Genomic DNA, 12,460 nt, shown 5'->3' with positions numbered 1-12,460 from the left:
ATGTGTTCGAAGTGAGCCTGTACCAGTTATAAGAATGAAAACACAGTGTTTCACAAAACAAAAAAAATCTAAAATTCTATATGATTCCCATTGAATATTGATTCCCAATGATTCCCATTTCCAATTAGAAAATTGTTGCCCTATTTTTTTTATCCCAACAAAAAAACATTCCACGTTTTTAACTACAATATTCACTGAGATTTGAATTCAAAAATCAGAGAAAAGTTGAAAAGAGCAGCATTAATGAGGCATAAACCCTCCATTTTTAAGTTCTTCGTTTGTTTTGTCACTTCTCTAACTTCGTGAACCCCCACCCCTCGTTTTTTCGTTTTACTGAAATTTGAAAATACGGTCGAACCCCGATTTAATGCCACCATTTTTGTCTGGCAGATTTCTGGAGCTATAATGAGTGTGGCGTTATATCGAATCACAAATTAACTTTTGCAATCCCTTTTTACGGAAGATTTGTTCGCTGAAAAATTTTGGCGGGGTTTGACTATATTAGCAAATTAATTCCCGATGCCAAAAAATAAGACCAAGTAATTAGGGGGGGGGGGGTGTCACGACAACTGAAGTCGATTTTAGAAGAATTACATTAAAAAAATATTACATTCAATTGCAACTCTAATGCCAAAAATTTCATTTCCTTCAAAAGTAAGAAAAAGATGTAGTAAACTATACTGCGTAAATGTATAAAAGAAAAATAAACGATTTGAAAACACGATTTTTTTCAGATTTCAGTTTTTGAAAACTCAACCGTAAAATTAAAAAAAAAAACAAATATTACACGCACCAATTTTGCAGAAATGTTTATTCGACACGTGTTAGTAAAATGAACCTCCAATTTTGCAATTGACCAATGGAAAAATAGTTAGATATCCAAGTTCGAGGTTCATTTTACTAACACATGTCAAATAAACAGCTCAGAAACTTCCATTACTCCTTTTTTTTTATTTTGAAAGAACAAATTAACCGATTGGACACGAACATTTTGGCATGATTTATTTATTTATTTACAACAATCCAGAAGGCATGCAATGCGCTTACAGTGGAAAATTAATAAATAAAAATAAAATAATGATAATAATGAAAAAAATAATAATAAATAGTGAGTAAAAGGAAAAAAACATTTCGCATACGGAAAAAACATCGAAATTTTTAATATCGGAAGCAAAACTTTGCTTAGATGGCGCATACGAGTTTTGAAGACAGACCGTTCCATATTCTCACCGTACGGCATCTGTACCCGTGGAAAAAAGCAATTTAGCAACTTCTTCTGGCCATTGGTATTTTTATTTGGAAGTGAAGGTTGGCTCGCGTCTGTCCATGATCTCGAAGAAATGTTCTCCCGATGGCAGACAAACCATTTGTTGGGCTAGTTTGTAGCACGCCTTCAGGTCTGCAGCGATTCCACGCCATTCCAGAGAGTTCAAACCCAGAAATTGACGCCTTTCGTAATAAGAACAGCCGCTCATGCCAGATATTCGTTAGGTAAAGCACCTAGAGGAGCTTTATATCCCTAATTTTGTAAGGGCTCCATACTTATGAGCAGAACTCCAGAGTCGGGCGAACATATGCACAAAAAGCATATGACAACGTATGCGCATCACATTTGCGGCCTGCCGTACATAACATGTAGGAAATTCTATGAGCTTTGCAAACTATGCCTTGGATAATGTTCAGTAAAATCCAGGATGCGCGGTTCATTGCAATAAATAATCCACACATTGCTCTGCAACGTTTCATTACGTAGCTGATAATATTCAGGATCGTAATAATAATAAAGCTATGGTTATTACTCTGTGCTCTACCCCCTGAGAGATGGAAACAGAATTTTTCTTCCTTGGAGAGTATATATATGTTGAACGGCTAAGTACATGGACGGCGGCAGGAGAGGACATGTTTCTCTACATTGCCGCCATTTGGTGGCCTGTCATTCATGAGTTATTAGTTGATTGCTGCCGCCGTCCATGTACGGAGCCGTTCAATATATATATATACGCTCTCCAAGGAAGAAAAATTTTTTCCTGTTTCCATGGCTTACAGATAGAGCACTCGTCTGGCAAACGTGAGACTGGGGTTCGAGTCCCCGTGGAGGCAAAGTTGAATTTAAATCCTAAAATCACCATCTCCAAGTATAACCAGTCTTAGGACATTTCCTCTCTACCCAGTGCCGTAACTAGGCAGGTGCCCCAGGTGCATCCGCACAGGGCCCACTTGGAAGTGAGGTCCTAAATGGGCCACTCTCTCTGTCTGGGCTCAAGAATAGGCCAGAAGGGACCTCAATGCAAATTCTTGCTCAGGGTAGAGAAATGGCTAGTTACGGCACTGTCTCTATCCCTTCACAAGATTTAAAATTTCCTCTCTTCCTTTCGAGTTCCACTCTGTTTTTTAGTAGAAAAAACTACCACAGTAGTACACTATATCGTTAGTAATCATATATCGGACCCAGTACGATATACTAAAGATATAGTGTGCTACTGGGGGGTTAATTTCAAAAATGTTTTTGATTTTCAAAAGCGGCGGCTTGATTAAAATTTGATAATGTGATTGGTATTGATTTGATTTCGTTGTTGGAATTTGATTTTACAAAGCGGCTAATGTTATTTAACCGGGGATTTTATGAGTGGCGAGTGCTGTATTTGAGGAGTTTTTCCGTTCCTAGGCACGATTTTCTTTTCTCTTTCTCAATGAATTCAGTGAAATTTTGTATTTCTTCACGGAATGATTTAAGATGCCGAGCACGACGGAGCATAGAGACCTCGAAACGCAAAAATAATGAGAGCGATTCGCTTTCAGAATCATCGCACGTTTCCTTTCTTCTTCCGGTGAATAAAGCAATAAGAAAAGAAGAAGAAAAAAAAAAAAAGCGGTAACAGGGACAAGTTCTCCCTTGTATTATTATATTACACAAAAAAGAGAAGAAAACACAGATTCCAGATTTCAAAGGTCTTACCGGAAGTAATGACACGTGCAGGTCGCTCCGCGGAATCTAGACCAACAACGGCACTACACACAACGCACATTAAAAGCGAAAGAGAAAAACTACAGAGAACTAGATTCGACCGCCTACCTTACCTACCAGTTTCGTCGCAGCTCACCAGTGAATATCAGTGAATACTTCGGGCAAAGTTAAATGGCGAGAAAGAAAAAAAAAAAAAACTTAAAAAGAACAAAACACTTTAGCCTAGAAAACAAAGTAAGAAAAATGGAGGCATGACACTGCCCAAGGGTTTCTCGTTGTTATTACAGTGGAATCGCATTCATACGTCGCTCAGTTATACGACTTTCACATCTATCCGACGCGACGTTTGGTTTCTGTCGCAATTGGTTTCGATATTCGTTGAATGTTGAGATGATTCATTTGCTCGGCGTTAAAAAAAACCTGAATTATTCAACGTTTTCACTTCTACTCGAACTCCAAATGTGAAAAAAATCCGTCATATACAGGGCCGTCTTAAGAGCATCATGGGCCCCCGGGCCAAGTGGTTTTTTTGAGGCCCTAGCTGATAACTTCTCGAAACATTCAACTACTTCTCGTTTTTCTGCGGCCCCTCTTCTCTTGAGGCCCCCGGGCCGTGCCCGGGTGGGCTTATGCGTTAAGACGGCGCTGGTCATATATATCCATCCATCAAATATGTGTAATTTTTGTAGACAATGATAATATTGCTGAAATAGTTCTTGCATCTTGTCACAGCAAAAATTATACATGCTAAGGTGATTGTTGACATATCGAAAATAATCACTTAGATGCTTAATACGTGCTTAACGACTTTCTTTCAAATACTATATGTAACTGTTCATACATTGAAAGAGTACAGCATTATAAATATCTTGGAATCATTATTTCATCTAACCTAAAATGGAAAGATCATACTGATCAAGTTGTTAATAAATTACGAGCAATCACAGCAATGACGTATAAATTAAAGGCTATCATCTCACACCAAAGTTTGAAAGAAGTATTTTTTGCATGGGTGTTCCCACATATTTTATATGGACTACAAGTTTGGGGGGGAACATATAAAAATTCAATCCATACTATTGATAATCTTTATGACTGTTTGCGACGTGACATTTATTTATTTATTTATTTATTTATTTATACAATATTGTTGGCCCTTGGGCCTATACAAGAGGATGCGATTGAGAATGACAAAGATATTGTTTGATGTTGGATAAAAAACTAGTGATAGAGGGAGATTCAACAATAGAGCTTGGGAGTTTGTTCCATTCACCAATGGTATGAGGAAAGAAGCTGTATTTAAAGCAGTCAGTGGAAGCAAAAATAGGTTTTATTTTAAGGGAATGGTCGAGTCTTCTAGAGATGTAGGATGGTTTGGCTAAGATACCAGAAGTATCCATGTTGAACTGACCATGGAAAATTTTATAAAGCAATGTTAATCGAGAGATGAAACGAAGAGTAGAGAGAGGGAGGAGATGAAGTTCATTTTTAAGTTCGGACACAGAAATGAAAGATGACCAGCAGTCGTGAACAAATCGGGCGGATTTATTTTGAATAGATTCAAGTTTGTCTATATTACTGGAGGTGTAAGGGTCCCAGATTTCAGCGGCGTAGGAGAGGACGGGGGATATATAAGTTTGGTAACAGAGAAGTCTGATATCCCGAGTAGAGTGTTTAAGATTGCGGCGGAGGAAGAAAAGTTTGTTAAGACACTTCTGGTAAATGTAGTCGATGTGTTTGTTCCAACGTAGGTCGGCTGAAATAATGACACCAAGGTATTTGATATGTGAAACTTGGGATAACGGTAAATGATTGATGGAGTAGGAGTATTCAAGAGGAAGAAGTTTACGGGTAACTTTCATGTGAACCGTTTTTGAGATATTCATTGGCATTTGCCATACGGAACACCAGTCGGCGATGGAAGCCAGGTTATGTTGGAGAAGTTCTTGATCAGATTGATGGAGAATGATACGGTAAATTACACAGTCATCAGCAAAAAGTCTAGTGGTGCAGTTGAGGGATTGAGGAAGGTCATTGATATAAATTAGGAAAAGTAACGGGGAGAGGACCGATCCTTGAGGGGTCCCAGACTTTACGGAGGCGGATGACGAGTTATGATCATTAAAATGAACAAACTGTTTACGGTGTTTTAGGAAAGCCTCCACCCAATTAAGTAATTGAACGTTAAGGCCAAGGCGGGAGAGTTTGAGAAGAAGTTTATCGTGGGGAACTTTATCAAAGGCTTTAGAGAAATCTAGGAATACGACATCAGTTTGTAGGTTTTTATCAATGGCTTCAGAGAGGTCGTGGATGAAGAGGGCCAGTTGAGAGGTAGTAGAGAGAGATTGTCTAAAGCCGTGTTGGTTGGGGAAAAAGAAGCTGATGGAGTCTAAGTGGATACGGATTTCTTTTGCTACAATATGCTCGAAGATTTTACAGCAGGAGGAAGTGATTGCTATTGGCCTGAAGTTAAGGGGATTGGAAAGTGAACCCGTTTTGTGGATAGGAATAATTTTATTGATTTTCCAGTCGTTCGGGAGGGTAGCAGAATTTAGTGAAACATTGAACAGGATTAAAAGATAGTCGGCGACTTCATCAGCACAGAATTTAAGAATAGAATTTGGGATGTCGTCAGGGCCAACAGAATGGGGTTTCAGTTTTTTCAAAAGTTTTAGGATACCTTGTTTGGAGAAGGATATAGGGGGTGAGTTGTGGATAGAATCAAAAAAAGAGTATTGGGGAGGAGAGGGGTCTATTGAGAAAACCGAGCAGAAAGCTAAATTGAATTCGGTAGCCATCTCTGAAGGAGAAAATGTATATTTATTTGAACTTCTCAGGGAAGTGGGACCAACAGATTTAGGTCTAAGATAACTCCAGAATTTTGTTGGATTGGTTTTTAAGTAATGGGGTAGAGAATGAGAGAGGTATCTGGACTTTTGGACGGAAATGAGGTTTCTGAGGTCTCGGGTGGAGGCTGAAATTATGGATTTGAGTGAATTGGATTTGTTAGTTTTATATTTGAAGGCGATTCGGCGGATTTTCCTCTTTAAATGAATAATATCTCTGGTGATCCATGGATTAAAAAAAGACTTAGGAGAAACATTTTTAATTGGAACTGTAGTTAAGCATTTGTCTATAATACATTTAAAAGAGGTCCAGAGGGTGTGGATATTGTTAGAAGAGGATATGGATAAGAAATCATTGAAGTGAGAGCGAAAAATATTTTGCATAAGTGGATAATTTGCCTTGTTGAAATTACGTTTAGGGGCGAGTTTGTAGGATGGGATAGAGTGGCGGAGGGAAAAGTTAATGAGTGGGATATTATGGTCGGAGCAACCCTCAAAGATGGAGGTGGAAAGGACTGAAATTCGATTGGAGGTAGCAATGAGATCTAAGGTAGAGCTGGAGTAGAGGGTGGTTCTTGTGGGTTCAAAAATGGATTGGACCAAGTTAAATTTAAGGAAGATATCTAGGACTTTGTTATTAATTCCGTGATTGCCGGACAGGGATTCCATATTTTTCCAGTCAATGCCGGGAAGATTCCAGTCTCCGGAGATAAGAATAGAATGTGTTTTATAAAATTTTTCAAGAATAATTTCCAGTTGTTCAAAAAGGTGGAAATCAGGAGAGGGAGGGAAATAGACAGAAAAGATGGCAAGTGGGGGACAGTTGGGTTGAAGCCATTCGGCTCCAACAATTTCGAGTTCGGAATCTAATAGAATTTCAGTTAAAGGGATAGATTTTTTGAAAATAAGTAAGACCCCGCCCCCCCGAGAGTTTCTATCCTTTCGAAAAGCATTGTAATCGGGTGGCAAAATTTCGGAATTAGAGATTGTATTATTTAGCCATGACTCTGTAACACCAAGAAAATGGGGATTATGGATGAGTAAGAATGATTCTAGAAAATCAGTTTTGTTTTTCAGGCTGCGAGTGTTAATAGTTCCCAACTGGTAGGTATTTTTTAATTTGGAGGTTGTGTAGACGGAAGGGTTGCTCGGGGGGAGTAGCCTAAAGGGGGTACCGAGGAAATATGGGAGGAGAGGGAGGGCATAGAAAGGTTCGAAGCAGTATGAGCGGGGAAGATGGGGCGGATATCATTAATATCGGGATCCCAGACATATTTGGTATTATTTATGAGTGCAAAATTGTGGATAAGTTTTACTTTAATGCCTTCGTCACGGTATTTTTGACTGGCTCTCCAAATTTGACCACGAAGTTTGCGTGTATCGAAAGAGAAATCTTCTGAGATAGATATGTTGCTGTTTTTAAGTTTCGAGGCAAGTAGGGTGATTTTAGCGGTTTTGGTGCACAATAGGACTGCGCATTTGCTGCGCATCAAACAATAGGGCTCCCCACTTGCTGCGCATCAAACAATAGGGCTCCCCACTTGCTGCGCATCAAACAAATGGGTGCTTCGCACTTGTTGAGGCTCGCTAGATGGCGCTTCCTATGACGTCATTCCTAAATTATCGTTCTTGCCTATGACGTCATTCCCAAATTATCGTTTTTCAGGGGGGTCATTCCTAAATTAAACTTTATTTCCCAAGTGATGATTTTTTTCAGGGAACATTCCTAAATTAAACTTTTGAATTCATTTTCTGACTTAGAAAAAATTTGCTCCTAAATTAAACTTTATTTCCTGACTTGTTTTTTTTTTTTTGGAGGGATGCTCCTAAATTTTTTTTTTCCATCCCAAGTGATGAGATTATTTCAAAGAGGGGTCATTCCTAAATTAATCTTTTCTTCCACAAATTATTGTTTTTTTACTGACTTAGTTATTTTTCTAATGATTTTTTTTTTTCATTCCTAAATTAAACTTTTTTTTTTTCACATATCAAGCTGTAAAATAAAATTCCCTCAAAAAGAAATGTTATTGACTTTTCATCATACTCAAGCTGAAAAAAAAAAATCACACGTAACTCAATTAATGACAGAAGCATTGATGATAAAGAAAATTAAATTTTAATGATACACAAAATAAATGAGAAAAAATATATATACAAGAATAAATGGAAAAAATATATATACAAAATAAATGGAAAAAAATATATACAAAATAAATGGAAAAAAATATATACAAAATAAATGGAAAAATATGTTAAAATAAATGGGAAAAAATATGTACATCAGTGTCCATGTAGCACTGTTCATCGAATGGCATAGTGGCCATACGCATATGTTTTAATGCCATCACCGAGAATATAGCGTTTATCGTCGCGAGGGCACAGCGACGTTTTGCGGAGGGCGACCGTTTGAAGTTTGTGGTTACTGGAGGAGATTTTTAGCATGGTGTTTTTGATCGAGGAGTTGTTGCGGAGGCAAGTCAGGTAGTCTTGATGTTTGAGATGCTTTTTGACGACCGCACGAACGACCCCTTTGGCGGTCTTCTTCTCCGCGACTGCTGTAATCATGCTGTACATTTTTGATCTTAATCCGACGAATTCCACAACGGGTTCGCCGCCGTTCTCGTCCTTCATGACGCCCACCACTTTTTTGTTGTGCAGGCTAAACAGAGGATGATCACCGGGATAGTTTGACGTGTCGAACCTGTGTAGCTCCTCCCTCATGTCTTTGTAAATGTCACCGGTTTTTATCTCGTAGAGGAATGAATCTGTGTCTGTGAACAAAACTTCCACACCGGGTCCGTACTTTTTCTTCATAAAATTATAATGGAAGTCCGCCATCAAGTGTTTGGACAGGTCCAAAATCGTGACACCGGTATATATGGGCCTGTCCAGATGGATTTTCGTCTTCAACATCTTGATGACGGCTAACTCACCGGTGATTATCCTGAAGCATTCGAATGCCGGGGATGATATTAGCTTCCTCAAGCTCTTCTGATTGTTGGCGAGACGGATGTCGACGTGCTTCCTCAAATTTTCTAGCGATTTCCCGTACACAGCGTTATTGAGGAGCTTATAGAAGTCCTTTTCGAATTCGCACCGGGCATTTTTCCTCTTTTCGGTGTTGAACGCTATGTACGGGCGTATCCAAGGCTCTTGTGTGAATTCGACTGCACGCCGAACACCCGTCAGCTTCATCCCCAGCGACGTGTATAACTTCAGGCACCGGTAATGGATGACGTAGGAAGTTTTGTTCATCAGATTTGGTGAGAGCTTTTTGGATGGTTTATCACCGGGTCTTCTGATGAATGGAGAGAGCATGTCACCAGTAATTTCAATGTTTTCTGCCGCCAAGGGGAAACAATTGTGCTCGTCGTGCAACTTCACCGGGTATTCCATGTCCACTTCTAAAATATACCCCTTGACGGCGTTGTCATCGATGTTGAGAAAATCGATGCTCTCGAGTTCACTGGGGGACAACCATCTAAAGTCTCTCACCGGGAGGGGCTCCATCATACACTTTCCGTATAAGTTGTTCACATCATAGTACATGATATATGATGTAGGTTCACTGGGGTTATAACCGGGTATTAACGGGTTGTTGGCTCGCGCATACCGCTTGGAGATCACTGAGACCCCACCTCGGATACCTTTCTCCATGAAGAGATGCATGTCCGGATCTGTTATCAATTCGAGCTTGACACCGGTCATTCGCAGACATGCGTTCCAGGCCAATCCCGGGGATGTGAACGTATGCACCGGGTCGATCTTGTAGTTTTCTTCGCAGAGTTTTCTAAAACTCTCGAACACATCCCCGAGAAGCAGCACGTCAGTCTTCACGTAGAGGTTGTGGTAATCACCGAGGTTGGAACACCGGAATTCTCTCCAAACGGTATGCGCATATGTATACTCGTCACTGGTTATATGTTGATCCCCCAGAGAGGTGTAAAAGGCCTCTCGTGGGGGCAGCACCGGATCTTCGAACTTCTCAAACGAGTCAACGTACTCGTACGGATAACATCCTTTACGTTGAAGAAGATGACTCGTAGCTCCAAAACATTTCTTCATGTTGTTGAAGTCACCGGGGTTCATCGCTTGCACGAGCGAATCCAACGACGCCGCCAAGAACTGGTTGGAATCCAGGAATCGCAGGCGACCGAGAGAAAAGGAGATAAATTTCTCCATATTCCTCCCGATCACCTGGATCCTGCGATCGGGGTACCGGGAAAGTCCTTGCATCAGGAAATGAGCGTCGTAGTTTTGTAAATTGTGAAATATAACCGGGATGTGACGTCTTAACCTGAGCTGGAGATTGCACTTCTGATGCAGCGCCGCTCTAAAACCACCGGTGATGTGACAGTGGTCACGAACCCTGTCGTCACCGAGTGGGCGGTCGCACACCATACAAGTGGTCGCATTCCCGAATCTCTCTTCATCTTCAGCTGTCATCTGCAGAGGCACCGGGTTGTCGAGCTTGCCCATAACCACTCGTTCTTCTTCGACGAGACACCGGAAGAAGACGTCCACGCAATCTTCACCCCTGTACACTGTGGGCTCTTTCACGTATACACCATCGGGCCCCACGACCGTATACGCGAATCCACAGGGGCGGTGAAGGCTCTTCTGGGTTGTGCTAGAGAGAGACGGGTTCGGCTTACAGCTGTCCACCTTCTCCAAGATCGCCTCAAAGTCCGCATATATGACGTATGGAACGTGCAGCTGGTAATGGTTGTTCTTGAAGAACATCACGTTGTCGTCTACACCGGGATACGTCACTCGTTGCAGACCGTGTGTCTGGCAAAGTGGTTCGTGCGCATTCAGCTGCTCGAGGGAGGAGAAGCGTTGCAAGCAATAATTGCAAAAGTGGGATGCACCTTCATACTTGGTCGTGTAGGAAAGCAAACGAGACATGTTTTGGATGAGGCAGTAGTGCGACGTTGTCTCGTTGCTGATGAACAAGAGGTTGATTGGTGTACCAGACACCACCTCACTAATCCTGAGAGGAAACACCTCTCCTCCCTCCAACCCAAAGACGTTAATGCGCACTGAATTCGCAGCTTCGAACCGTGGGATTTGTTTAAGTGTCACCGGGTATACTAATTCACTGGTATTCAATTCATTCTCATACTGAATATAGTTGAACACCCTTTCGGGGTTTTGTTTCACCGGGTGTAGGGCAGCCAGTACGCACCAGAGAAAGCATTTCTCATCATCGTTCTTTACATTTACCACTGCTCTTCTGCTGGCTACCCCCTTTGGCAGCGGAATATAAGTGGCGGCCGCTAGTGGTTGGTATTGCGCCGTGTTGAGCTCGAGCGAGAGCACGCGCTCGAGCACCCAACCACTTCCGCTGCCTTCAAAATCCTCTGTAGCCTGTTTAACCTTTACGAAGGCTATTTGAAGGTACTCGTCAATTTGGTCAACGGTTAGTGTGGTGAGCATCTTACTCCGAAGATACCCGTTGCAGAACTCGTCCTCACCGTCACTTCCTTTCCTGGAAAATACAGCAGTCGCGACGATGTTCCATTTCAATGACCGATGTGTGGCCATATCCTCCCTCAACAGCCGCGTCAACTCCTCTCTGACGCTGTCGAGGAAGGTGGTCATATCCATTTCGGTGTCTGGGGTGGGGATCAATTCGTGCGTCGACAACATGTCGAGTGCGCGCCTGACTTGCCCTCCTCCTCCTAGCTGTGCTCCTCCTTGGGGTGCTCCAAGCTGCTGCTGTGCCCCATGGCTCGGTGATGGCCGCTGTGGTGGTGCTCCTCCTTGCGCCCACTGTGGGGATGCATCATGCTGGGGTGGTCCTGCTCGGTGATGGCTCGGTGATGGCCTCTGTGGTGGTGCTCCTTGTGCCCACTGTGGGGGCACACCATGCTGGGGTGGCGCACCATGCCCCATGGCACGCTGGTGGCGCATCAAATCGCTCTTGCGGTGAAACGCTGCATCGCACACCAAACACTTGTGGCGACGCTCGCCATGCGTTAGCCTGTGCTGATTCAGATTCCTACGCAAGGAAAACTCCTTGCCGCACGTCTCGCATAGATGACGCTCCTGAAAAACAAATAAAAAGGGAATGTAGGACACGTAAGTCTAACACATGAAGAAATGGAGGAGAGGTATAGAAACCCACGTCTTCCCGCTAGTTTCGGTGGCGTATCCGCCCTCAAACGCGTGTTAAATAAACCTAAAAAAGAAATTAGTGATTGGTTGGCTGGCGAGAGAGCGTACACGTTGCACAAACCAATTAAAAAAGTATTTCCCCGCAACAAAACAATAGTGGCTGGTCTAAACAGTCAATTTCAAGTCGATTTGGTGGACATGCGTAATCTGGCACCTCACAACGAGGGCTACAACTATCTTCTCACGTGCATCGACGTCTTTTCCAAGTACGGTTTCGTCGTGCCTCTCAAAAGGAAAACCGGTGACAGCGTGGCCAAAGCTTTAGAAAGCATCTTTCAACAACGTCAACCAGTGGCGCTACAGAGCGATAAGGGGCGCGAATTTATAGCGTCACCAGTCCAGCGCTACCTCAAGCGTCAAGGTGTAAAGTTTTTCACTACGGAGAACGAACAGATAAAGGCCAGCGTGGTGGAAAGATGGAACAGGTCTCTCAGAAACTGGATGTACAAGTACTTCACTGCCAAGAACA

The 12,460-nt window shown here is 42.1% G+C and overlaps 2 protein-coding genes across 4 annotated transcripts in view; both read right to left on the bottom strand.

The window, feature by feature from the left end:
* aop (ETS variant transcription factor anterior open) overlaps positions 1-12,460 on the bottom strand; it is a 79,321-nt gene that overhangs the window by 22,776 nt on the left and 44,085 nt on the right. The gene's annotated exons all lie outside the window — the stretch shown is intronic.
* On the bottom strand, positions 8,113-11,709 carry LOC149063866 (uncharacterized). Its single transcript, XM_089255312.1, has one exon. The coding sequence runs from the start codon at positions 11,707-11,709 to the stop codon at positions 8,113-8,115; it is 3,597 nt and encodes a 1,198-aa protein (XP_089111438.1).

Source organism: Pholcus phalangioides, unplaced genomic scaffold (assembly GCF_987345545.1).
Source record: "Pholcus phalangioides strain wild (caught in Gottingen) unplaced genomic scaffold, Ppha-v1.0 ptg000042l_1, whole genome shotgun sequence".
Taxonomy (NCBI): domain Eukaryota; kingdom Metazoa; phylum Arthropoda; class Arachnida; order Araneae; family Pholcidae; genus Pholcus; species Pholcus phalangioides.
The sequence above is the reverse complement of the archived record's forward strand: the minus strand, read 5'-3'. Positions and strand labels throughout refer to the sequence as shown.

Coding starts and splice junctions, on each gene's coding strand:
- LOC149063866 (XM_089255312.1), bottom strand. CDS start 11,709: ATGGGGCATGGTGCGCCACCCCAGCATGGTGTGCCCCCACAGTGGGCA.